The sequence below is a fragment of the Orcinus orca genome, chromosome 14 (assembly GCF_937001465.1).
Source record: "Orcinus orca chromosome 14, mOrcOrc1.1, whole genome shotgun sequence".
Lineage (NCBI taxonomy): Eukaryota > Metazoa > Chordata > Mammalia > Artiodactyla > Delphinidae > Orcinus > Orcinus orca.
Window position 1 is genome coordinate 81,815,214 of NC_064572.1, and position 27,528 is coordinate 81,842,741.

A 27,528-nucleotide genomic window follows, 5' to 3' on the forward strand; every position below is an offset into this window, starting at 1 on the left:
CCAATAACAGCTCATTAAAAATAATGTTGCAATAGCAAACACGTTCCTAGATTTTACAGCCAGAACACGATGCTATCAAGCGCCAAGAAAATACTCCTTTATTTGTGTTTGGATTCTAGAAAATGGTTCTTGACTGACCTGGTCTTTACAAAGTCGAGAAATAACTGGTTCTCCACACGCACAGTTTGTTCTTTGTCCTGCTCCTGCAGCCTCCCTTTCCCTCCCTTTGAGGACCCCGTTGCCCTAGGCCGGTGAGTCCCTCCCAGGAGCCAAGGCGAAGCCCTGGGGGAGGAATGTGGCTCGGCCGTCGCCTGGGACTGGCAGTGATATGAACCTAGAAGCCCGCCCAGGCAGGAAACATCTGCTTTGCTCCCGTCGGCTGGGGGTCGTGGTATTTCTCACAATGCAAGAGACAGAGAGCACGGAAGCTGCTCCCCGAGCGCGAAGCATCCTAGGCTCTACCGCAAGCTTTCGTGTCGGGAGAGGCCAAGACAGCACTTTGATGGAACTGTCGCATCTCGAGAGCTAGCCCGGGGCCGTCTTCCCCCACACAGAGTGCTTCTCTAGGCGATGCCTCTGCAAGGATTGCCAGGAACTGCTGGAACCGCTCAGCAGAAGGGGCTCTGTGGCGGAGTGAGTGTACCTCCACTCAACTCCTCCAAGAAATCCCTAGGACACTGAGCCAACATCCCCGATTTCATCCTTTCATCTTCCCCTCCCTTCAGATTGTGGAACCCAGCCTTCTCTACTATCCTAACTTCAGATCCTTCCCTATTGGCACTCCCAATTAGTCAAGCCAGTGCAATGGCATCGGCTTCCTGGCTTAATCCTCTCTGCATTATCCAGACACGCATGCAGACAACGTACAGGATACACTCACCCTCAGGGTGCCATGAAACACTCACTGTCCCCCCCACACTTCTGTTAGACCTCCTAACAGACACCACATCCAGGGGCTCCCAGGGCCCAACCTGTATATGTGTTTAGCATCACATATACATTGTGATCACATAGCATCACAACAGCACGGTCAGGCACACTTTGTTCTGGGTGACCCTGGGCAGCTGGTTTTCTCTGATGGCCCCAGGCTAAGGCAAGCTGGGAAGAACCTTGTAGAAAGGATTGGGCAGGGAGCGAGGTGGTGCTCCTACTTCTGGGGCGTGAAGCTGGAAATCCTCTGGGCAGAGATGCCTCATGTTCCCTCGTCACAAGCCACCTGGGACAAACTATGGGAGCCGCCATCATCCCACTTCAGACCCCCATATACCTATGGGCCGGGGCCTCACTCGGAGCCGGGGTCCTCACGGTGCTGGGCTTTGCGGCTCTGAGTGCCCGGGAGCGTCTCCGGGCCCTGGGAGACCAGAGAGCCAGCTCTCGCTTGAGCTGTTTCTGTTGGCAACACAGATGTATTTCTTTTATTTGGTAGTAAATAGAGCGGGTGTGTGTACATCAAACAAGAGCAAGACAGATATAAACGGCCCCACCCCCGCCACTGGGCCTTCATTCTGAGCCAGGACGTCCCCTGGCACGCCAGAGCCCCAGAGTGCGCGCTGGAGGGTGGGGCGGGGAGAAGGAGGGGGAGGTACGAAGGTCGGTGGGGTTCGCTTTCTCGTCTGCAAGAGCTCGCTGGGTCAGCCGCAGCCCGGGCGATGGGAGCTGGGGTCAGAGCAGTGGGGGCCTAGAGGGCTGCACAGCCTTCGACTTTCGGGAGCTTTGGCGAGAGCTGGCGTCGTAGGGCTGCCTGGGCCCGGGCCAAGCACTCCAGCTTCTACTCCTCTGCGCGCGCGGGGCACCTGGACTTCCCTGGAAAGGCCCTGCGGGGACCGGAGAAGTTGCTGAGCACCGCCCTGCCCGCCTCCAAGGCTCCATTTTGCCCCACCCCTCGCGCTTGTCCACGCCCCGAGTCCTGTGACCCTTCCAGGAGGCTTCTTCCCCTCAGCGATCCAAACTTAGAACGCAAAGCGGCTAGGAAAAGACCACTCTACTGGGTCACCGCGACGGGGTCAGGGTGCAAAAACCATAAGCCCCATAGAAATCCCCACTCGGGGTCCAGAGCACAGCCGGGGAAGCCCCTGGGACGTCGCCCGCCCAGGCACTTACACCGGGCCAGGCAGAGGCACTCCTCCGCCCCTCCTCGCAGCTTGCCGCCCACTCTCTGCCCATCCCCTCCCGCCCAGCCTGCAGGCAGTCTCTGCCTTGTGGGTGCGAGCGATCCGCGCGTCTGGGCGTACGCAAATCGCGGTGTGCACGCCTTTGTGTGCACGTGCGCCCGTCTGGGTGTGCAGGGCGAATGTTTACCCTTTGACCTCACAAATAGTCGGGGAGGGGTGCTGTGGGTGGATGGCGGAAGGGAGAAAAGGGCTGTAAAGATAAGTGGGCCTGCTATCCTTTGGAGCCCTGCCTAGTTACTCGGACCCGGATCTTGAGTTGAGATTTCGGACGCGCCTGTTCCCGAGCTTGCTTCTCCTGCGGAAGTACCCTGGAGGCTTATCGGGTGGGGAGGCACAGCTTCTGAGGAATCCGATCTCAGACAGCAGCGCAGCTGGGGTCCAGTTATCCGCCAGGGCTTTCCCCCCACCATTCTGCCTCCAGGATCCCGTAGCACTTCAACCGTGTGTCCGGGCAATTCCCGAGACAAGAGACAAGAGATCGCTGGAAGCAGCGTGCATCCTCGGACAGTTCCCAGGAGATGAGCCCTTGTACTCGCCCAGGTCGCTTCTTGGCTGCTGCTCCAGCCGATGCGTCTTCGCGGCGAAACTGGCCCAAATCTCTGTCGCCCGGGTTCCAAAAGGATCCCTTCTGGTTGCAGTGGACGGAGAGGAAAAAGAGTTGGGGGAGAGGTGTAGCGCGAGCGAGCGAGAGCACGCCGACAGAGAGTTGCGCCCATCATTTAGTCAGGAGCGACGAGGTGGAGTCACCTGGTGTGCCTCACCGGAGCGCTAAAGTCTTAAAGAAATAGAAAGAATCCCCTTCTCTCGTGAGCTCCTTCGCCGCCCTCGCCCCCCTTGGTGATGGAGTGCACGCATCAGATTTTCATCAAAGTTCTATTAAGTGAAACATAGGTTGCAGGGCACCCTTTGATTGAAACAGTTTAAATTTTAATTGTGTTTTTAATTTGACATATAGTTGCAGAAAGGAATGACACTGCGTCGCCAAGGGGCGGTCGATTTTCTTAATTTCTCCCAGAGGAATTGATGAGTCTATCAGGCCACTAGATTGGAAACCCATTAAAGCTCTCTGGTTAGGCTGTTAATTGGAACTTGATGGATGTGGGGAGGGGGGTGTTGGGACTCGGCTATGCTGATCCAATCTTCACGACTTTCTGTTTTCCAATAAATTACACAATTCATTTTCCAGCCGCAGATTACATAAATTGTACACCTCTGGGGCTCTCTTTTTCAAATAGGGAGCCCTTTTCCCCAAAAGCCTATTGCGAGATGTCATTTGCACCAAAGAACGAACAGCAGAGGCCCTTGAATGAAAATCGAAACATAATCAACGTTTATACTTAGAAAATTTATTGAGATCATTTTCTCTGGTATTTCCTTATTTTAAAGTTTGGACGCGCCATATATCATAATCCACTCGCGTAAAGGGGGGGTCAGCCTGTGTTTAATATTTATCGAAGCTTGATTCCAAGATCAAACTTGTTTATGACTTCATCTGTCATTTCGGAGGGAGCCTTCTTCTACTATTACCCGGCTCAGCCAGCCTATTTCCCAACTGCCGCAGAGAAGAGAGGATCAATTTTTATTACGCTCCTCGGCAAGTTTGCTCTGGGCCGCTTTAATATCGAGCAGTGGCATAATCTCGGGACCTAAACTTTAAGCGTCTTTTCAGTCTCGGAAAGTTTATCATTTCTTGGAACCCGTTTATGCCTAATTCCTAGGAAGGGCGGGGAGCATCCCAAAGATGATGAGGGGCCTTCCTCCTGGGTAGGGGTTGTTGATCTGACTGGAGTAGGGCGGGGCGCAGCTATCCGGAGGCTTGGAGGGTGGGGTGGGAGGTGAGACTGAGTTGAAGAATTGCCACACTTGAGGGCAGAGAGATGGGGTGTCTGTGGGTGGTGGTTCCTGAAGCTTAAGGTTCCTGGGAGTGCGTTTGGCAGCTGCGTTGAGCCCAGGAGAGGGCGTGTGGGCCTCTGCACTCGCCGTGAAGTCTTAGGGACCCCCCCCCCAAATGCCCTGAAGGGACGGCGGGAAGATCGTGTCTTGGCTCTCTGGCCCCTGCCCTGGGACTGCTGTCTGCCCGAGGTGGGGGAGATCCTGCAGGTGCCCAGTTGAAGAGACTGGAGGAGAGGGGAGTCTGCCTGGTCTCCGCCACAGCCTCCCTGCCTCCGTCCTGCGCCAGCAGCACCACTTCCCCGGCTCAGTTTACAGTGTGTCAGTGTGAGGCACACACTAGTCGGAGCTCAGTGAACGTTTGCTGACTGTGTGTGACTGTGGAAGTGTTTATGCAAGCGCGTGCGTGAGGCTTCAGGCGTTCGCATCTAAAGGTGCACAGGGTGCCGGGGTGGAGGAGGCCGCACAGGTCAGCTCCCCAGTCCCTCGCCGTTCCCGGGTCTGGGAGCTGCTTCTCCGAGGCCCATCCCGGAGCCCCAGCTGCTGCCTCACTTGGTCACTGCTCTGGCTGAGGCCAACCCTGTGGGCCCTTGACTCCACCCAAACATGTGCCCCGCGGTCCCGAGATGGCGGGGGTCCTCACAGTCTACCCCGCAGCCACTCCCAAGCTCAAGGCCAATGCACGCCCCGCCCCTCGCCCCTTCCAAAGAGTCCTGTATTGGCAGTGGAACAACCTCGGGCTTCAATCTTTCTTACCCTGCTTGGGCTTTTTTTTTTTTTTCTGAGCCTCAGTTTCTCCACCTGTACATTGGGGGGGGTACAGATCTGCACCACAGGTTTGCCGTGAGGATTAAAGTGAAGAATGTTAGGATGCTCTCAGAATATTCCAGGTTGCCGGCACCAAGTATTTGCTAGCTCAGAAGGGTTCAATCAATGCCCTCCCCTTACCCCAAATCCTCTTTCGTCCCCAGTGGAGGACAGGCTCAGCTCGTCCGGTCCGCCAATCTCCCGCCGGGTGGCTTCAGCGCGGGCCGGGAGACAGCTCCCACTCAGGGTGCTTGCGGGAGGCGAAGAGGTCGCAGGCGGGTGAGAGTCGGGTGTTTGTTTTCAGGATGCTCCATTCTACCCCCCAACCGTGCGGGAGCGCGCGGGACGGGCTGTGACGTGGCCCGGGAGCCTGCGCCGCGGCCCCGCAGAGGGGGACGCACAAATTGTATTTCAGCACCGGGTCCTTCCGGGTTAATGAGCTGACACCATGATTAAAGCTGACCATTTGTAATGTGTCTCGACCCCGCCGCCGAGCCCTGAAGAGGTTAATGCGGTGACGGAGGCCGGCACCTGCCCCTCGCGGGCCTCCCGGGCCGTGGCGCACAGCCTCTGCCCCCCCGCCCCGCCCCCTTGCCTGCCTCTGCCCCGGTTGCGCCGCCGACTCCTAATCAATTAGCCCATTAACGAGCCCTTGGAGGAGTTAAGTAGGGAGAGGTTCTGCCACGGGTAAGGCTGCAGTCGGTAACTCACCGCGGCTAATGATATTATAAGCGCTTTGCTCAATAACCCGGGCGCGGTGCGGGCGAGGAGGGAACTGCACCGTCATGATGCAGAGTCTGGACATTTGTAGGGACTGATTCCAGAGTCTCCTCTCACCCTTGGCTGCATTTGGGGGGCACCCTAGGGTCAGGGCTCCAGGGATCATTTGGTCGAGCGGTCTCGAGGCCTCAGACCCAGGGGGTGGGGTTGCCTGAGCGCCCTGGAGCCTTGCTTCCACCTTCGGTTCTTCGACGCTTGTGTAGACAGCTGTGCCCCCGAAACATTTTGCCTGCGCCGGACTGGTTCCACATCCAGTACCAGCTGATCTGGGAATTAAAAGAACAAGAGTCAGGGCTTTGAGGGGGCCGTGAGGATGAGGTAGGGAAATATGGTTAATTGAGCGCCCACCGCAAGCTGTGCTCAGAGTTACGCACTTTGACCTCATACAGCTTCTGCGAGGTAATCGTTGCTTCTCCCCCCAATTTTAGGAATGAGGAAACCGAGGCTCAGAAAGTTTAAGTATCCTGTCCAAGGTCACCTAGCCATTTGAATACACTTTGTCTAATTCTAAAACCATGTCGCTATCCTCACCTCCTTCTCTCCTTTCCTGGAGCAAAGCGCTTCTCTTTTTGCAGCAATTCCCTCACCTCCAATATTGCCTAAAAGTGAGAGTCACTTATGGAAGAGGAGGCCAAGCTTTGGGCTGTTTACAAAGGTTTACAGAGGACCTACAATGAGCTCCTAGTGATTCTAGGCTTTCCAGTGCTTTTTCATTCCTACCTAAAGCCATCCTCGAAACAGGTGAAGGGGAGATATTAATGAGAAGTTCATATCACCTAGGAGGGCAGTGAGGCTCTGACTGGGATTTCACTTGTCCAAGTTCACGCAGCATGGAAATGAGGGTGCTGGGACTTGAACCCGAATCTCTTGAAACAAGATCTAGGGCTTCCCTCCCGCACCCCCAACGATCTTGCAGCCCCGTTGGGCCTGTGACAGGGGTGGGGTCTGTAGGCGGGGAAGGGCCCAAGTTGTCTGCTCCCAGGCCTCCCCGGTAAGCTCCCGGAAAGAGCATCAGTTCCTATGCGCACGCTCCTAAATCCCCCGCCCCCCGGCCTCCTGCGCCGGGCGCAGCGGTCTGCGGGGTGCCAGCCCTGCTGGCCTGCCCAGGCGAGAAGGAGTGAGTTTGGGGAGGGTCGTGGAACAGCCTGTGAGCCCCTCTGAGGGTTCGAGGACCCGTCGCCTATGGGAGGCGTCGGGTCACTCCAGCTGAGCCCCGAACTGCCCCTACCTCTCGAGAGGGCAGGGGTCCGAGCGATCAGTGTCGCCACACAGGGTAGGAACTTGGGCTGGAATCTATGTTGCTTTCGGTCCAGGCTGGCTCTTTGCGCGCTCCTGGGAGCACAGGCGCTGCATGCGGGGCCTGGGCTTTTTTGAAATTTTCCGGGGCCGCTCGGCGGCGCTGCGATTGGCCGCGTCTGAGTAACCTCTATGCAAATGAGGCCGCGCCACCTCTGCGCCGCCGGGGACTCGGCGAGCTGGCGGGCAAGGAAGGGGCATTCGCGCCGGGGCTGGGCGGCCGCACCTAAAGCCGGGCGGGCACGGACCCCAGCGCAGCCGTCCGGTGCCCGCGTGTCCCCCGCGCGTAGGGGACGCCTCGCCAGCTTCGCCGCCCCCTCCCCCTGGCTCCCCTCCCCCCTCCCCCGGCTCCCCTCCCCCCTCCCCCCACCCCCTCCGCCTGCCTGCCTGCCTGCCTGCCTGCCTGCACCACCTTCCACCCAGATCATCTCTAAAGGGAGTTCTTGGTTTCCTCCGATTTCTTATGAACCCAGGATGGGAAGCAAGGAAGATGCGGGCAAGGGGTGTCCGGCGGCCGGCGGCGTCTCCAGCTTCACCATTCAGTCCATCCTGGGCGGGGGCCCCTCGGAGGCGCCACGGGAGCCCGCCGGCTGGCCGGCCAGGAAGCGCAGCCTGTCCGTGTCCTCGGAGGAGGAGGAGCCGGACGAAGGCTGGAAGGCACCCGCCTGCTTCTGCCCAGACCCGCACGGCCCCAAGGAGCCCGGCCCCAAGCACCACCCCCCCATCCCCTTTCCTTGCCTGGGTAAGGATCGCACGCCCCTGGGTCAGCAGCGAGCAAGCTCTAGGGGAGGGAAGCTGTGCGGGGGCTCTCGCGTCCCCCCCGCCCTCGCCTGGCCAGAGCCGCGGCCGCGCGGGGTGCAGCGCCGAGGGGAGGAGACGCGCGCTCTGTGCTGACTCCTCCGCCCGGCGGGCGCTCGGGAAGAAACCGGGAGCACAGATGTGGCGCGGCGCGGTTTTGGGGAAGGTTGGGTTGGAGGGAGAGTGTACCATAGTGGGTTGGGCACAGGGCCTGCCGCACGCATGGCTGTGCCCTCAATATCCCCTTTGCATATCGTATACTTTCTGCACACGAGGTCTGGAAGTCGGCTGTGAGCGGTCGGTCCTTCTCTACCGCAATCTCTTTCAGCGTCTTTTTCTTCTCTCTCTCTTCCGCTCTCTCGACCTCTGCCTCTCTCTCTCTCTCTCTCTCTCTCTCTCTCTCCTCCTCCTCCTCCTCCTCGGAATGATTAGCACTCCAAGATGATTGACAATGGTGCCTTTCGTAGATGGTTCCTCTTTACAACATCTGACCAAGGGGAGCCCCGCGTTAGTCCTTAGCGTGATTTCAGAACAAACGGCCCGTGAAAGGATGCCACACTATAAAGCTCAGGGAACTCTTCCAGTTCAGTTACAAGGCAAAATCATCTTTTAAAATGATGCTAATGTCCCCCCCTCCAGATCTCCTCCCCCTGTTGCCACACGTCCTTTCACGAAGCTGGGAGCACAGAGACCCCAGACTCGAAGTAGCTGGATCCCTGTCCTGTTGCTTTTCAAAAGGCGGGTGCCGGGCTTTGGGTTTCAGCGAGAGGGAGAGAAGAGGATGGGGGTGGGGACCAAGGAAGATGGGACCAAGGCTGCAGGCGCCTGCCAACTCCCTGGTTCCGGCGAGAGCTGGGGGTCTTTGAGGCTTCCCAACTCCATGGCCTTCCTCTTTGTTCTCACTCCCCAGGTACCCCCAAGGGCAGCGGAGGCGCGGGGCCGGCGAGCTCGGAGCGCACGCCTTTCCTTTCTTCTTCGCACCCAGACTTTAAGGAAGAGAAAGAGAGGCTCTTGCCCGCGGGCTCGCCGTCGCCGGGGCCCGAGCGGCCGCGGGACGGCGGCGGCGCCGAGAGGCAGGCGGGCGCGGCCAAGAAGAAGACGCGCACGGTCTTCTCGCGCAGCCAGGTGTACCAGCTCGAGTCCACCTTCGACATGAAGCGCTACCTGAGCAGCTCGGAGCGCGCCTGCCTTGCCTCCAGCCTGCAGCTCACCGAGACCCAGGTCAAGACTTGGTTCCAGAACCGCCGCAACAAGTGGAAGCGGCAGCTCTCCGCGGAGCTGGAGGCGGCCAACATGGCGCACGCGTCGGCGCAGACTCTGGTGGGAATGCCGCTGGTGTTCCGGGACAGCTCGCTGCTGCGCGTGCCGGTGCCACGCTCGCTCGCCTTCCCCGCGCCGCTCTACTACCCGGGCAGCAACCTCTCGTCCTTACCTCTCTACAACCTCTACAGCAAGCTCGACTACTGAGCGGCCCGCCGACCCCGCGCCGCCCGCCCGCTCCCCGCCAGCCTGGCGCGGGCTGCCCCCACTCCGGAGCCAGGGCTGCGCGTTTCCAGAAATATTACGAGATACACCATGTGTATTCGTTACCTCTTATTTATGGCCTCTGCCCTACTTTTTGTTTTGATTGTTTCTCGTATTTATCGGCATTCCTCCAGCCAGATCATCTGCTTTCTACCCCAAACAAACCAATACGTTTTGAAAACCATGTTCGAGGGGATGTTCTACGGTGGTGGTGGGAAAGGGAGTTTCGGCCAGATCGATATTGATCGGTAGGAAAAAAAAAAGCAGTGAAACACCAGACCAGGTACATTCTTCTCCCCCATATATACACCTGTATATATGTACACGCACACACGGCTGGCCAAGCCAGCCCTTGGGGGCTTCGAACAATGATCTCGACTCCTCTTTTCGTTTCCCTTGTCCCGAGGATGGGTAGGGGAGAAAGGGGGGGGGAGATTTCAGATCTGTAAATATTTTTAAAAAGAAAAAAATAAAACATTTTAAGCATCGTTGCTAACTTTGGTGGAACTGATTGTTCGGCGTACTAACGCGCAGGTGTTCTCGCTTTTCCATGGAAGAGCTTGCAGGCGGGCGTCAGAAGAGGTCTGGCTCGAGCCCCGTGGAAGGTGGGGCGGGGGTCAGAGGTTAAAGGTTGGGACCTTGGCCCCGCCGAGGCGGCACGTGGGCTGGAGGCGCACCCTTTTCCACTAGCTGGTGCCCGTAGTCTCCGCGCGGCGGAGGCTCACCTCGGCGGGAACCCAACTCTGGAGCCCGCGCGGAGAGGTACAGACGGGGGGCGGCAGGCTTCACTGCCGAAGCAGTTGCCTCCCGGAACGAGCTTCTTTCCAGCCCTGGGAGCGCCTCGGGGTTGACGGCAGCAGGGCGTCGTGCGTCGTGGTCCAACCTGTGACAGGAGCCTCCTCTCCGAGGGCACAGGGCAGGTGGGGCGGCGCTGCCTGGATCAGGTATAGAGCCCGGTTTGCTCGTCCCCCAGCCTGGCGCGCTCACAGTTTCCGAGCCGCGCGGTGCGGGAACAGGTCGCGGAAAGGCAGCACTTCGGCTGAAGAGGGATGAGGCCCGACTAGGCAAAGAAAGCGCGGGAGGCAAAGGCTCCTCCCCACACTGTTTTGTTGTTGTTGTTTATAGTTTGCCTTGTGCGTGGCTAAGGGGCCGGGTCGCGGGCGAGCACGTGGCAGCGGGCACTGAATGGAACCTTGGTGCGCGGTTTGCGCGCCCACGGACCTCGGCGCCCCAGCACCTGCTGCCTCACCCTGGCTGGGCGGGCGCGGCACCGAGAGGACAGACGCGTGCCGAGTGTCATGCAAATCGCAGTCTCGCAGTGTTAGATCGCAGCCACCTGTTCCTTGTAAAACGTCAGAAAAAAAAATTGCCTGAGCTTTGAGGATGCTGATGGTTCGGTGTCACGTGGGGCGAGCTCCCGGGTCCTCCTGCCTCCAGCCCCGGGCTACTCCTTAGCCGCTGCAAAGGTGTCGGGAGTCGGCAGCGCGGAGCCCGGATCCCATCCTCTAGAGGGGGAATATTTGCGTGATAGACCTGTCTGTTTGAGCCGAGAGGCATCGAAATTATCTGCATTTTATGAAAGTATGCAGGATATCTGTTACCCGTCTATGTGACCCGCAGTGTCATGTCTTAAATGCCTGGTGTCTTGTCCATTTGTGAGGTCATATTTTTTTATGTTAGATTTCATAAAATTCAAGAACACATCTGCCAGTGCTGTGAGGTCAATTGCATTTATTTCATTTCAACTGAGTTCAATTCAATAAATATTTACTGAGCCCTAGTACTTGCTGAAAACTATGCTAGATATTGGCTAGTCAGAGAGAGAAAACAGAACTGACACTGGATCTGTTTTTTTCTGATTTATTTGGTACGCATATTTCAATGAAGTTTTCTCTTTCCAGAAACCTGCTTTAAATTTTTCTTTCCTCTCAAGCTGCTATTTGAATATTCCATGCAGAAATAACGGAACTGCCTTCAAGGAACTACTTGAATAGGAATATTTCACCCATATCATTTTTGTCTGCACTTCAATAGATTACATTACAGTATTGGGTCACTATATCCTTCTTGGGCTTACTTCCTTCATAGGAAGTTGTTTCCTGTAGGCAGTTAATGGCAGAGTGGTTTTTGCCCTTAAGATTTTAGGGATGATCATTTTCCAGTTTGTCATATAGCGGGCACTTCACTTTTTTTACTAATTCAGAAATTAGTAGTCAAAGGTGATCCAACAGTGTGATTAGTTTCTAGGAATTCCTCTTTCTCATAGGTAACTAAGTACACACACACACACACACACACACACACACACATGGCTTTGCATGTGGATTTGAAATGTTCAAGACTCCACTGTGGCCAGGTTTCCTATCTCAAGACTATCAATTCATTTGAATAAGCAGCAAAATCATCAGCCTCCTTTCAGGCTCTAAACTGGATTTAAAAGATTGACGTTTCTTAAAACTCAAATCGAGTCCGGCTGCAACTGCCTGCCCAGAGGGACCTGAATCATACACACACTGGTTAATGAAATACGCTTAGATTTTATTAGTGGGTAATTCATGCTCAGAATCTCGAAACACTAGTAGAATTAAATAAACAACTGGGAGAGGGAACCAAATAAAATTATTTGGAGATAAAATTATTTAGCCAAAATTAGAATGGAGGCAAGGCACTGCACTTTAAAATTCTTAACCTAGCCATTAAGTTGTTGAAAGAGGAGAGAGAACCAAGTATGAGGACTGGTGAGGAGACAGGGCAAGAATCTGTCCTTTTGACAGGAATATCATCAATACACCGGGCAGAAGGGTGGTTGTTGTGTGTTTACTGTGTCACCATTCATAAAAAAGTGCACCTGAGTCAGCATATATGAATGCATAAGGACCAACAACACTTTTTCTCTATCAAGGTAGAAATTAAACACTTTAACCTCAGCAGTTTCCTCCCACTTCATACAAGATCATTTAATAACAAGATTTTTTTTTACAAAAGCCTGTGAAAAAGAGGTTATAGCATGGATTAAATTGAAAATTTTCAGTGCACTTTTGATATTCAAGAGTAACCGAGTCACAGCATTCTAGTTATAAATTAAGTATTGCTTTTCTTTCATGGAGACCAAATTATTTCTCATTACAGGAGCAACGTTCTTGATTCTATTTCTGGAGGATTCTAGAAACAGAAAATCCAGCAAACCGAGCCTGCAAGTCTGGCGAGTTCTTGGAGTGGGAGGGGGTGGATGGAGAGAAGCTTGTAGGTGTCATTTTAGGGCCCTACCTGAACATATGTCTCAAAGAGGCTTTTGAGCTTTAACACACTGCAGAGTAATCATTTGTTTCTCAGTCTGTCCAACCTTCTGGACAAAGAGTTCCTCAAGAGCAAGAATCGGTCTGATTAATGCATCTTCCCGGTTTTCTCACCAGGCCTGGCATGCGCTGGGTGCTCAATAAATGTTTGCAGGAAAATGGAATGAAGAGATAAGCAGAGTATAAATAAGGATGAGTATCTTTAAGGTCAGTAGATCTTCGACAGTGGGAAATGTGAGAGCCTGGTTCATAGGTGGAATGTCCAGGAAAATGAGAAAAAAGTAGGGCAAAATATACACTTCATTTGAACAAATAGTTTTTTCTCCATTCCAATTTTGGTCAACTTCATGGGCATATGCATGTGCAGTGGAAGGGAAACTAATTTAGCTCTATAAAAGTACTGACCAAAATAAGGTTTTTGTGTCTGAGAGATTAACTGAGATGGGGAGGGCCCCAAGAGTCAACTGGGAAGAGTATCTTTCCCGCCTACTATTCAGAGGACAGGCCAGGCGTCGGCCCCAGGGAGACTACATTTCCCAGCGTGCCGCACACGGAGGGGCGAGGGCGTGAGCGCAGCCTTGGCGCGGTGCTCTTTGGGAGTTGTAGTTTTCACTTGTCCGGCACCTGCGCTGGCGCCTCAGCCTGGTGGTGAAAAGAGGCCACGTGACCGGAAAAGCCGTCATTCGCCTTTGTGCCGGAACAGGTTGCCTGGGTTGACTGACGCCCGGCGGACCAATCGGCTGCCTAGAGCGAGACGTTGGCGTTTGAAATCAGCCAATGGCAGGCATTGGCTGGAACCTCCTCTCCGCCCCTTTCGTCCGGCCTGCGAGAGCTACGAGGGAAGCTAGGCGGCGGCGAGTAGCGGCGAAGTTGCTTCAGAAGGAGCTAAGGTAACGGGGAGAGGCGGCCGGGCGCAGTAGCGAATTCTCTGGGAACCTCTCCACCACCCCCCGCCCCCCGGGCCCGGAGCTGGCGGAGCCGTCCTCTGGGAACCGGTTCCTCTTCCACAGGTTTTCTTTTATTTCAGGAGCAGGCGGGGCGGCAGGCCCAGTGGGGGAGGCCGGGGTGCAGGAGCCCGCGGCGGGCCACCCTGGAGGCTGGAGTTCGGGGTGCGGTGGCGGCGACGCGGCCGGCTGGGGCGCTTAGAAGGGGCGGCCTGGGGTGGGGTGGGGGAAGATGAGGCCGGACCGCGGCGGGCGCGGCGGTTCCGCGCAGGCGCAGAGGCCGTGTCGGCGGCCTTCCCTAGGCCCGGCCCCCGTGGGGCCCCCTCGCTGCCCCGCCGTCGGCGAGTCCAGCCCCCGGACCCTTGGGGACTCTAACTAGGCGCTTGTTCTGTAGATGACCGGTTCTAACGAGTTCAAGCTGAACCAGCCACCCGAGGACGGCATCTCCTCGGTGAAGTTCAGCCCGAACACCTCTCAGTTCCTGTTGGTCTCCTCCTGGGACACGTCCGTGCGCCTTTACGATGTGCCGGCCAATTCCATGCGGCTCAAGTACCAGCACACCGGCGCCGTCCTGGACTGCGCTTTCTACGTAGGTGTCCTCCGCTTCCGCTTCTGCCCCCCTTTAATAGTCTCGGTATGGTGTTCCTGGTCAACAGTATCCGTTTTCCGTTGTTGGGCCGAGGCTTTTGTCGGTGGGGTCATTTGGATAGCTCCCCTCCCTTCCCCCAGCACTTACCTTGAGCCCCAGGTACTGTCTTTTTGTTTGTTTTTGTTTTTTTTGTGTGTGTGGGGTTTTTTTTTTTTTTGGCGCTGGGGACTTGCAGACGTCAAGAACTCGGTCTCCCCTTGTGTTCTAATGGCGCAACTTTGCAAACATTTTGGACGTAATGTGTTTGAAACTCACAACAAGACAGTAACATTTGGCTGTCTTGTTAAAAGAAAGGTCTGTTTGCGAGTACATGGGAATGCCTGTTGACTGTCAGCCAGTGTGGTGAACAGTTCTTCCTTAATTTGCTGGCGTAGTAGTTTTCTCAGCTCCTTAATTTGCTTTATTTTTTGTACTGTTTTTTTGTTTGTTTACAGTGAGTAGCTGAGCCCAGTGTACCTCTCGTCCTGAGCATAAACTGGATAGTTGGCTGTAGAAACAGGAATTTTAAAATGCTTTTTAAAGCTCTGTAAGTTTTAAATGACTTGCACCTTTATTTTGTAGGATCCAACACATGCCTGGAGTGGAGGATTAGACCATCAATTGAAAATGCATGATTTGAACACTGATCAAGGTAACATAGCCACGTTTTTACCAGTTTAGTGTTTTCTTAGTTAGTGCTTACTTGTAAATGTTTATTCATGAAGAGTAGTTCCTGAATTGCTTAGTTCCTAAGTTGCTTAGATACAAGTAAAAATGGCTTGAATTTAGGACTTTTTCGTTTAAATGATAACCATTAAATTACAATCACAAAATATTATGCATGTATTTTATCAGTGAAACTCATGATCTCCATCCACAGTGTTTACATGAAGTGGCACTTAAGTATTTGCCCTTTCCCTTGCCCTCAGAAGGGGACTGGGTCCCGCAGTGGACTACCTTTCAGTAGGATTTTTCCAGGACAGTGCTGATGTTTCAGCGTTCTCTTTTCAGAAACTAATTTAGTTTAGACTGAAGGAAGATAGGTTTTAAAAAATTTAACATTATAAAATAGCCAACCCTGTCCAGATACCATGTTAACCCCGCTTGTATAGTTGTTTAGCATAGAATATGCTTCAGTTGCGTTTATTGAATGAAGAACAAGATGACACATTTTCTTTTAGTTAATTTCTAAGAGATATGAAATAACTTACCCACATTTTTGTGGTGACTTTGGAGCAGAGTAGAGATTGGAATGGAACTCGAATACACAGAGCTCTCTAGTGGAGGTTTTTTTTTTTTTTTTTTTTGGTATATGCGTACGTTAGACATAGATGTACTTGAAGGACATGGCAAGGCACAGAGATACGACTAATGAGGATGAGTTGGACAGTGGGATGGATAGAGGATGGGCACTATATCTTATCCAAAAAAAAAATAAAGAAGGATCCAGTCAGAAGAGGCTTTTGCATGAAAGCCCTTTTGTCATGTAACTTACAACTGCAGGTGTTTGGTTTTGTTTGCTAGCAGCTTATTCTAGATAGGAAGTTAGCTTGCAGGTTTAGGTTCTATTTGTTTGAAAACTCAGGAGAAAAAAAGCACTGAAAAGGAAACAAAAGTTTTTGAAGTTATAGGCCATAATTAAGGGAATTAGCTGTTTATTCTCAGACGGTCATTGCTGAACTTCACGAGATACCATTTAAACAAGAAAAAAAAGTATGTATTTAAACAGGTAGTTTTCCTCTTTGAGGATCAGGGCCACATATTGTTTGTTCTTTGTTGTATCCTTAGCATGTGGTATAGATTCTGGCACATAGTAGACATTTAGTAGATGTTAGTTGAATGAATGAATCAGATAGGGTGAAGAGTTGAAACTGAGAGGAAAGAAATTGTGTATTAGAAATTTGACCCACCATGAAAACCAAGTGGGTTAATCATAAGACTCCCTGCCTTCCTCATCCCCAGCTCTCAGATAATCCTGTTACCACTTAAATAAGTTTCTTTGAAACATCAGCTTAACTCGGTAAGTTTTATCCAGATCCATTTGACCAGAGTTCTCCACTCGTTGGTTCATTTCATCAGGTATTTCTTGAGTACCTACCGTGTATAAGAACCTGTACTAGATAGTCAGAACTATAGAGTTAAACAAGGTTCCTGATTTGAAGGAATCTAGAATCAAGTGAGGAAAATAACAAATATGCCACCATTTTAATGTAATCTGAAACTGAAGTCAGCTTTTGGTATTACCATGCCAGTGAATCAAGCTATGCACTGTCAGGTGAACAGAGATGAAAGGATGACTTTCGTAGTCGCAGAGAAATTTTTCTGTGTGTAGTAGTTCCATTGAGTGGGTGGAAGCGGATTTGTTACAGTGCAATGAATGTTTCCTTCTATTGTTCACTTGAGGAATCTTTGTTTAGTAAAGCTAGGTGTGGTTTGTTGGTTTGTTTTTTCCTACAGAAAATCTTGTTGGAACCCACGATGCCCCTATCAGATGTGTTGAATATTGTCCAGAAGTGAATGTGATGGTTACTGGGAGTTGGGATCAGACAGTTAAATTGTGGGATCCCAGAACCCCTTGTAATGCTGGGACCTTCTCTCAGCCTGAAAAGGTAGGCTCTTTATATTCGTAACAGGAATTATGGTCCTTGGGGTGGTTTGACTTGATAAATGTTTGATGAATATGATGTTCAATTTAGAGGTTAAGAGTTGATGAGTCTGTTTTACAAACTCAGCTAAATATGTGAAGGAAAACTAATTTTGGTGTTTTGGTCAACATTTTCTGTCAGTTGTCGTATTTGTACTGGATAGCAGTAGTCCTAAACCCACTTCCATGTATTAATGCTTTCAGTCCTAGGGCTGAGAAGCAACTTTTCAGAGAAGTCATTTAGCAAAGACTGTTCCATTGCCTTCATTTGCGTCTGACGGCCCCAAACCAGGAAGTGGGATGGAGCATCACTCATTTTCACTTATGACCTGAGGTTTCTCTTGCGTTGACTAAGAGGGTGAAATGGGTTATCATTTGAAGTTTAGTGAAAAAGATGTCCTGTATTCCCTGGCTTTTACCATTTATTTATTTTTAATACTAACAGATGTAGTTTGAAGGCTGTAGTGAAGGAAGCTTCTTAAAACTGAAACTTTGTGTATTATTGTAACCTTTTTATCTGTACAGTGGAAGTGTAATTGAGCATTCTTGCTGTATCCTTTATCAGACTTTATCAGGTGGTAGTTAATTTTAAAGATTGATTGTTTTAGCAATTTAAAGGTATCCTTCACTTGAGTCTATTTCCTCAATGTAAATATACTATTCAGTTCCTGTTAGCTGTCATTATATACCGTAGTGCATCCAAAGAGCCATTATTTTTGTCACATCACATTCGAATCTACTCCTGGCAAGACCTTTGTTCAGAATAAAATAATTGCATTGTTTCTGGTTTTGATTTATGGTTGTATGTAACGTGTTAAGAGCTGTGATAAATTGCTGACAGAATATCATATAATGGACAGCCACACTGAATCAAGCTGCTTATTGGTTCAGCAAGGTTCATTATGTCACTTTTTTTAATATTGTTTTTGATAAATGTATATACCTAGTCAGTAGCATGACAGTGTTTTTACTTGATTTATGATTCGTGGGGATAGAAAGCACTTTTAGAAGCTTGTGTGTCACCTGTATAGTAAAGATTTAAGATAAAATTCCCATTCTGATTGTACTGTTATCAACTGATCTCTTTCTGTGTTTCTTAAAATTTGGTGTTTCATATATCTTAGGTTAATTTCTGTTTTTCTGCAAACATGTTTTCTGAATAAACAGCGGTAAATCTTAATATGTCTGTTATTGAAATATTCTTGTGTTAAATCTACTGTTTTGAATCTTTTAAATTTCTTGTTTTTCCCTTGGTCAAATTAGCTGTTGAATTTAAAGGCCAGATGGTAGAGACTGTCCACTCGTTACATTGTGAAACCCAATTTGTTTTTTTCCTCTGGGCTGGTGGTATGTGGTTAACGTATTAGTGATTACTAACCATAAGGTTTAATTACTGAATGTTAAAGAGATATCTTACCATGTCATGAGGCCTCTTCATTTTTTATAGTGATTTTTCAGATTTTAAAATATTAGATGAGTTGCTTATTAATTGAAAGTAATGATCAGGGCATAGTTATATACCTGAAGTCTAGACTTTAAAAAAATGGTTTAACCTGATCAGGAACATACGTTTTGCCACCATTTTCATGAATTTGCTATCTCTATTTAGTCCCCAGATAACATATTTGAAAATAAGTAACTTTAAATGCTTATTGGCAGGAAATTTTGTGATTTGTTTTAAAGGAATGTTTTTGTGGAAGTTGTTTTGATATTGAAGAAAAGGAGTTTTGAGGGGGAAAAAATAGATGCTTTTAGGGAATAAAATGCTTTTTAAATTTTCCCTGAAGATAACTCTGTCCTGAGTGTTCAGTATTATGACGTCAGGGTATAAGAATTTGCCTTGTCATATGCCAGACCACTATCCTTGTCTTTTAATTTTGAGTTCGTATGCCACCAAAAGCAACTAAGAAGCTAATTAATGATATCTCTCTCACTCTTCCTGGGAAGGCCTATTTATTCAGTGTGACAGCTGGGAGAGTCAAGATTTTTAGAGTTACAACATGAAATATCCTTCCAAAAGGTGGTCATAGAAAAATAACTTTGAAAATGATTGTTTTATGAAAAGCCAGAAGCCCATTGAAAGCTATCTTGAGTTTTTATGGCTTTATTATCTCCTTTTTGAGTATTTTCTACAATTTTATATTGTCACTGAATGAAACAAGAGGGCTGTAAAAACTGTTTAATAATTTAACTTGTTTTAGTAACGAAGAGAATTGTTTCAGAGATGCTTTCGGAGAGTTAATTAGAATGTGCATTATGTGATACTTGGTTAAGTATTAAGAATATCTTGTGTTTATTATTTTGTGCCAATTGGATTGTGTAGCATTTAAAATTTCGTACCTGTGTTTGTGAACCTGATGAGCTAACTTTTTTATGGTTTTATGATTAGTGGACTTTATCTTGGTGCGAAATGCCATTTGCAGGCAAGCAGATGATTTTCAGCAAGTTTTGGTCTTTTTTGAAAGGTGTATACCCTCTCAGTGTCTGGAGACCGGCTGATTGTGGGCACCGCAGGCCGCAGAGTGTTGGTGTGGGACTTACGGAACATGGGCTACGTGCAGCAGCGCCGGGAGTCCAGCCTCAAGTACCAGACTCGCTGCATACGAGCATTTCCAAACAAGCAGGTACTGACCTCTCCTCCCTGTGCCCGGGGAATTTGAAAATAAGAGGATCTTATATGATAATGATTTGGTCAGTGCCTTTTAAAGCTTTGCTTTTTTTTTTGAGTAGTGATTTAGAATTTGTTGTAAATTTTTGACAGCCTTTTGTTAAAAGGTGGTATGTTAACTCAATTTTAGAGAAAGCTTTGATGTTCAGAGAGGATAAGTAATCTGCCAGTGGCTAGAGTAGAGGTTTTCAGATTCCTTGGTGATGCTAGTCCAGGATGCTTGACAGGTATACAGTAATCAGAGAGAGTTTTGCAGGTATTTTAATTTACAAAACAGTGAATTCAAATTTAAATCTGGAAATTTAGGATTATGGAATTTGCTGTTCTCTCTCTCTTTTTTGCACCTCTTTTTACCTTAATGCTAACAGAGTTCAGTCAGTCTGCTAGCAGACCTGGATTTTTCTTTTCTAAAAGAATGCCATTGAGGGTAGAGAGGCGTTGTCCCTCATACAATGACGAACAGGGTAGGTCACCCTTCCCATCATCATTACTAGATGAGGTGACACTATTAATCTGCCCTTTCGTCCCCAAATCCTTAAAGTTCAAAGGGAAGTTGGTGGTGGGGTCAGCTGCTGTAGGAATTTTACAAGAGGAAAAGTCATTAAAAACAGTGGGTGTCTTTGGAATCTAATGGCTATCCTTAGTGCTTATCAGAAGGCTAGTACCTCAAGTGGTGATCACAGTTCTTCTTCTCAGGATATTGTAAATTTCCATTGAAGATAAGGAATTGCAGTTATGTGAAACTTTAGAGATTTAAGTGCATGATTAAAATATGCTTGCATTTATGAATGTTATTATGTCTTCTATCTTAAATTTTCCGTCAGAGTTTATTTCCAGTTTATAATGGAAGTTTAAAAGTAACATTTTACTGATTTTTTTTTCCCTCCATAAGTAGTTTTTTAGGAGTAAATCTTTTTCATACCTTGAAGAATTAAAAATATAGATTTCATATTTATCTTCATCTCTTACTTTCTTTGACATACTATTTGGAGGCAAAGTGAGGAAAGGTTTGAAATTATAAGCCACGTTTGAACATCACTGAAAATCTGTGTGGTTTGTGTGTACACTTGACTTGGTGTAGTTAAATGCGAGAGGCAGGATGACCAAGATGGAAGGCTGGTTTTCCACTTGGTTTGGATTATTGGTACCCTCAGTGAAGGAGACACAATTCTCTTAGAGTTGTTAGAGGTGAGAGGCGTAGAGCAAAGAAAAACATATTCCAGCTGATGGAATGAATTCTAGTCCCCTTCTGGACAGGACAACAAATAAATGATACTGAAACACTTTAAAATTCCTGTTGAGGTTTGACAGAATAACTCAACATTTTTGATTGCAGTGTGCAGGGTACTGGTAGAATGAAGAAGACAAGTGATGGTGGCCTTTTATTTATTTACTTGTAATAAAACAGATATAAGTGTTCTTAAACTTTGGAGTGATCTTAACTATGTTAGTACAGCTTAAACACGTGGTTAAAACCTGGCCGTATTCTCTTTTCATTTTAAAAATAATCATCTTTCTTTACTGTGGGCTGAATTTTGGAATTGGGTTGAGTTTGGGAATCCAGGCCTAGTTTTGGAAGCTGGATTCACCATTTTTGTCCTCTGATTTCCTCTTGTCAGGGTTATGTATTAAGCTCTATTGAAGGCCGAGTGGCAGTTGAGTACTTGGACCCAAGCCCTGAGGTACAGAAGAAGAAGTATGCCTTCAAGTGTCACAGACTGAAAGAAAATAATATTGAGCAAATTTACCCAGTCAACGCCATTTCGTTTCACAACATCCACAATACCTTTGCCACAGGTATGCTAACCTGTATCTAGTTGTTAAGATAACATCATTTTGCTATTAATTGAACAGTGCACGTTTGTACTTGGGCAGAGTTTTAAAAAATTGTGCTTGCTTTTTATGATATTTAAAGGGAAGAAAATCTGGTATAATACTCCCTGGGGAAAATGTAACTTCTGTGACCTTAAAAATGGTTAAAATAATGGTTATTTTTGTATCTGCTTTTAAAGACTGTTGTAACTCTTGAAATTACTTGCAGGTGGTTCTGATGGATTTGTAAATATTTGGGATCCATTTAACAAAAAGCGGCTATGCCAGTTCCATCGGTACCCCACCAGCATTGCGTCACTCGCCTTCAGTAATGATGGGACTACACTTGCAATAGCATCATCGTATATGTATGAAATGGATGACACGGAACATCCCGAAGATGGTATCTTCATTCGCCAAGTGACAGATGCAGAAACAAAACCCAAGTGAGTATGCTTCACCTGTATTTGAGCCTTTTCTTGCATTCAACCCAGGATTTATTAATTTTTCTAAATTCATGAATAGCATTGTTGATGCCTGCTCGATATTACAGCTGACTCTAGGGTTGGAGTTGATTTTATCTTGTTCTCCCAAGCTTTCAATATCCGTAGGTTGATAGACGTCTGATGGATAAAATTGTGCCTAGTTGTTTTGTAGAGAAGAATGTCAAACTCTCATTCTTCTTGAATAGGCACTATTATTTGAATCTCTGGAGTTATTACTAGCTCATTGCTTCAAAATTAAGTTGAGGAATTCAAGAATAATTTATTTTAGCAAATTCTATTTAAGATATTTAAGAATTTGAACTACCAAAAATCTTCCCTCTCCACAGAGGTTGTTTCTTTAATATTTACACAAAATGAATGACCTTCAGGTCTTACTGGAAATTCAGAGTAATATGGCCTTGCCTGCGATAGCAGATTTCCTTAGTTTCGAAATTTTCATAGATGTCTTTGGCTCTTGGTTGTAACTGCTGACAGAGAGGAACCATTTCCATTTTTTGGTACCTAGGGCAAAGCTTTTTACTTAATTACCTGCACCAGGCTTCCAGGCTTTAGGGAAACCTGATACTTAGGCACTTGTTTAACCATGAAGTACCAACCCCCAAGAGTCTTTGTCCTGTTCCTTGGCCCTGTCTACTCAGGCCCTGGAAGGAAGTCCTCAGTAAATATTTATGGAATAACTGACTTTTCAGGATTCCTGTACCTCTCTGAGTTAGAATGGTATAGAGTCCCCTTGCTAAATTGGTTGAGTCCCTGAGAAGGGGGCAGAGTATTAAATACTCAATATCATGGGTGTTTTTACAGGTTTGACTTTAGAACAGACTTAGCATGTGAAGCCTGTTGGATAAAGGGCTGTGTTTGCATTTAATCTCTCACTTTTGTATCTCTTGTCCTGGCTGGCCATTTTGATCTCATGCTGTTCTTTTTTCTTTTGAACTTGTAGGTCACCATGTACTTGACAAGATTTCATTTACTTAAGTGCCATGTTGATGATAATAAAACAATTCGTACTCCCCAATGGTGGATTTATTACTTTTAACAAAGAAACCAGGGAAAAAATTTAATTTTAATATTATAAGAACCTGAAAATATTGGAAAAGAGGTTTTTATTGCTTGTTTTAAAACAAACACTTTCTTTAGTGCATGAGATGGTTTGATGGTTTGCTGCATTTAAAGGTATTCGGACAAACAGAATTTGAGGGCAGCGGCAGCACTTTTGAGAATCAGTTTTGACCTTGATGGTGTTTGTTTCTATTGTGGAAATAAATGTTTGTGAATAAATGTAGGTAGTAAAACCCCCTTTGCATTCTTTGTGGACCTTAAATGGTAGAGAAAAAGGCTCTTGAGCCATTTGTTTCTCTTGCTGGTTGTAGTTGCTAATTCTAAAGCTGCTTCAGACTGCCTCATGAGGAGGTTAATCTACAATTAAACAATATTTCCTCTCGGCCGTCCATTATTTTCTGAAGCAGATGGGTCATCATTTCCTGGGCTGTGAAACAAAGCGAGGTTAAGGTTAGACTCTGGGGAATCAGCTCGTTTTCAATCTTATTAGGGTGCAGAAGGAAAACTAATAAGAAAACCTCCTAACATCATTTTGTGACTGTAAACAATTATTTATTAGCAAACAATTGATCCCAGAAGAGCAAATTGTTTGAGTCAGTAATGAGCTGAGAAAAGACAGAGCATATCTGTGTATTTGGAAAAATAATTGTAACGTAATTGCAGTACATTTAGACAGGCATCTATTTGGACCTGTTTCTATCTCTAAATGAATTTTTGGAAACATTAATGAGGTTTACATATTTCTCTGACATTTATATAGTTCTCATGTCCATTTCAGTTACCCAGCCACTGGTGATGAAGGTTAAAAAGAAAAAAATTATAGTGAGAATGAGATTCATTTCAATATAATGCCCTGAAGCAGAACATGAACTTAGCTTGGCCTATTCTGGGTAGTACCAAATAGTATTTTTGTTGTCACACTTTTTGTTTTTTATTTACATTATTTGCAAATATATGTTTCTGAATGGTACTTGGACCTTTACTGAAATTTATTTTATCCATGATGTATTTAAAAAAAATTCTTCTGATACAGAGAAAGGTCTTATTTGTAAGTATTTCAGTGAAAACTTAGTGTAAGTCTGAACCCATCTTTTGAAATGTATTTTCTTCATTGCAGGTCCACCTAATCATCTCGTGAAAGTGGTTTCTCTATGGAAAGCTTTGTTTTGCTTCCTACAGTTACATGCTTATCCCCTAAGGGATGTGTTATAGTCATTGTGGACGCGTTATTTAGTATGTGGATTTCTCTGTTTTCTGTCTTGCAAAAAACTTGTCTGTGTGCCCTTTCATACTGACTGTGTAGGATGAGGAGTCTTTGTGTCCTTTTGCAGTAGTCTGAAGAATTGTTTTCCCCCAGCAAGCCCAGTTGCTGTGTATGAGCAGCTTGAGCTCTTTTTGTAAAATAACCTAAACCTGTTAATTCCATGCTGTCTAATAAATCAGAGATTCAGAACCCTTAAATGTTGGATGTTTTTAAATGTTGGTAATTAATGTAATTTACTTCATAAAAAGGCTTCTGTAAAGCAAAACTCCCTTCATCGAGGGCCTGGTGGGGATGACATTGTACCTTTAGGTCCACACTGCCTCATTTAATTATGTCTATTCTGATGTACTTCGGGGATTCAGTCTTGGATAAAGTGATCTGTTGGAGTTCTGCCATTTCCCTCGTGCCCTCTCGCTGGATCAGCAGGGCCCTCGAGCCAACTGTGCAGCTTCACAGGATGGGCACAGACTGCATGGCAGCTGCCGGGCGCCTTTTGGCATGACTCTCTCCCGGTAGCTGGTGCAGCCGGGCTCCTGCAGCTCGCCCAGCCCGGTGCTGATGCAGCCAGCAGGCGCACTTGCAGCCAAGTGACAGACCCGTCTGTACTTATCCATCAAATGCTAAATCAAAGTGAAGCCCTTGGGATGGTAAATAATGTAATAGCCAGACACTAACTGATGGTATTGGTTCTTTAGTGTGATTATGTGCTTTTTAAAGTCATAACCACTTGGTTGAGGACAGAGCATAAATTTAAAACATTGTTTAGCTGAAAGAGAATTAATATAGTATTGTAAAAGGTGACTAAATTAAAGCAATGTGGGGGACCTGGTTTTGAGGGCATGGCGTGGCAGAACTTTTTTTGTCTTTCTATCGCGATGTCTTCTTGTCTCTTGAAACCAATGTATCTCACCTTAAAGGTGTCTGCTGCCTCTTCTGTGGACCTCTTCACCAGCTCTTCTTCACAGATGGCCTGTTTATGATTATTGCCACCTTGCCCCTCAAATGACCCAGGTGTAACACCTTAGCATTTTCGTTGGTTTCCCTTACCCAGATTCTCTTCTCTGTTTTTAAGTGTCTCTTCTGTTTATCTTTCTTTTCTTTCTACTGCTACTATCCCACCACCTTAAAGGGTCCCCTCTGCCCATCTAGCGGAATGCAGCAGCCTCCAGTCTGGGCCCTAAATGCTCTGTCTTCTAGAGCAGTGACTTTCAAACCTTTCGGTTGTGACCCAAGTAAGAAATACATTTAAACCACGGTCCAGAACACACAGAGGTCAGAACAGTATGTGTAGTGGTGACAGTTGTGTAAAGCATCACTTGCCCTTTGTACATGTGATACATCAGTTCCCTTCCTTCCTTCCTTTTTAGGAAATTCTCGTTATGGCCCCCTGAACGGATTTTATAACAAATGCCTTACCACCTCTAATTTGAAAAACAGCTCTGTACCACACAAAACTTTTAAAACTCTTGCTCTTTTTTATCATGCTGTGCTTGAGACCCTCCAGTGCCCCCGTTCCCCTTCATTCACTTTGTAAGACTCTATGCTTCCAAGGCCTGCAGATCACCAGGAAGGGACTGCAGACTGTCAAGGTACTCTTAGAAGAATGGGGGTGGAGCTGTCCTTCACTGGGAATTCTGACAGGTAGGTGGGAATGTTCTGGTGGCTGCAATATCTGGTCTGAATTTCACCGTGTAAAAACTTAAAGGTATGTTAGTTGGGGGAACTCCTTTGTTCCATATGAGACAGCCTGAATCTTGGAGTCCAGCCTTTGAACCTGGCTTTGAATCCCAACTTTGCTGTTTAATTCATTGCATCACTGGCCAAGTTAATTTCTGAGTAGCAGTTTCCTCATCTGTGAAATGAAAGTAATCCCTAACTCATGGAGTTATAAATGAATATATAAATTGTTGACTAGGGCATGCCTGACACAGTCATCGCTTTCTTAGGATGAAAAAATATTCAATCCATTGCTCTCAGTTATTAGCTGTCTTTTCAGGTTCTTTTCTTTTCCATAAATTAATGTTCTTAGATATCTGTGGGATTCCAGGTTCTTAAATTTGTCAGTATATTCATCTTTTTAAAAACATGTATCAGCTGTTTTAAACATTCAGAAAAACTCAGAATCACATCTATAAACCCACCATCCAGATTTTAAAATGTTAATATTTTGTCATATTTACTTCCCTTTGTTTTAAAATAAAACACTGCACATGTTTGAAGCCTCATTTGTACCCCGTCTCACCACATTTCCACTTTCCATTCTTAAGTATTGTACTCACTTATGCCTTTATGCTTGTGAAGTATCCATATACAGGCAGACCTGGGAGGTATTGTTGGTTCGGTACACACTGCCGCGATGAAGTGAGTATTACAGCAGTGAAGGACGCACACAAGGTGTCTGGTGTTGCAGTGAATATAAAAGTTATGTTTAGACTGTAGTCTGTTAAGTGTGCAATAGCATTATGTCTAAAAATACGATGTACATACCTTAATTACTTTATTGCTGAAAAATGCTAGCCGTCATTTGAGCCTTCAGTGAGCTGTAATCTTTTTGCAAGAGTATTATCAAAGATCACTGATTATAGATCACCATAACAAACATAGTAATAATGAAAAAGTTTGGAATATTGTGAGAATTACCAAAATGTGACACAGACATGAAGTAAGCAACTGCTGTTGGAAAAATGGCACAGATAGGGTTGCCACAAAACTTCAAATTGTAAGAGAAAAAAACCGCAACATCTGCCAAGTACAATAAAGTGAAGCGTGATAAAACGAGGTCTGCCTGCATATGTTTAAAAAAATTTGCATAAATGGTATACTGTTTTCTATTCTGGAATGAACCGACCCCTATTTGACATCAGGTGTTGTTAATAAGATGTAGAAGGAAAGGGTTTTTTTTTTTTTTAGGCTATGCTGTGGGCTGCATGCAGGATCATAGTTCCTTGACCAGGGATCAAACCCGTGCCCCCTACAGTGGAAGTGTGGAGTCTTAACCACTGGACTGTCAGGAAAGTCCCCCTGAGTGCCCCCCTTTCTTGAACTATGAGATCAGTCACTATGACAAAAGGAATACCAGTTCTCTGATGTGTTGGGTCTTCCAGGGTGAAAACTGCATAATCTAACAGTGGTTGTTCTTTCCCCAAGAAAATAGATGAGTGTGTTAATAGTACCCAATAGGTTAGGTGTATTAAAAATAAAACATCCTTGTTGCCATCCAGGAAGGAAACCATAGCTCTGGTTTCATGGTTCTTCTCTCCTGTGACTTCCCCTCCTCAGTCTTTGAACTATCTCTGGGTAGCCCATCTTTCACTTGGGAAAATACTGATTTAAGCTATTAGGACTAGTTGCAGCAGTTTTCCTTTCAAAGTGGCACCTGGCTACGTTGCTTTGGGACTAGTGCTAAGAGAAATGAGAGCTGCTGAGCCTGGTGGCCACAAA

The 27,528-nt window shown here is 47.2% G+C and overlaps 3 protein-coding genes across 5 annotated transcripts in view; all 3 read left to right on the forward strand.

The window, feature by feature from the left end:
* Positions 1-27,528, forward strand: part of PSTK (phosphoseryl-tRNA kinase) — a 329,297-nt gene that overhangs the window by 137,122 nt on the left and 164,647 nt on the right. The gene's annotated exons all lie outside the window — the stretch shown is intronic.
* Positions 6,804-9,492, forward strand: HMX2 (H6 family homeobox 2). 2 transcript variants are annotated; one of them, XR_007471219.1, is made up of 2 exons: positions 6,804-6,921; positions 8,653-8,687. XR_007471219.1 is itself a non-coding variant. In XM_004265740.3 (2 exons), the coding sequence occupies exons 1-2, from the start codon at positions 7,419-7,421 to the stop codon at positions 9,207-9,209; spliced, it is 825 nt and encodes a 274-aa protein (XP_004265788.1). In that variant the 5' UTR covers positions 7,367-7,418; the 3' UTR covers positions 9,210-9,492. The 2 variants fall into 2 exon arrangements, 1 of the variants encoding a protein (XP_004265788.1); XM_004265740.3 differs by lacking the exon at positions 6,804-6,921 and adding an exon at positions 7,367-7,686 and having other exon boundaries at positions 8,653-9,492.
* Positions 13,319-24,284, forward strand: BUB3 (BUB3 mitotic checkpoint protein). Of its 2 annotated transcripts, none has more exons than XM_004265738.4 (8): positions 13,319-13,452; positions 13,901-14,095; positions 14,717-14,786; positions 16,592-16,743; positions 19,244-19,402; positions 21,066-21,243; positions 21,488-21,704; positions 22,705-24,284. In XM_004265738.4, exons 2-8 carry the CDS (start codon positions 13,901-13,903, stop codon positions 22,718-22,720), a joined length of 987 nt encoding a protein of 328 aa, XP_004265786.1. In that variant the 5' UTR covers positions 13,319-13,452; the 3' UTR covers positions 22,721-24,284. The 2 variants fall into 2 exon arrangements, with proteins under 2 accessions (XP_004265786.1, XP_004265787.1); XM_004265739.4 differs by having other exon boundaries at positions 23,941-24,284.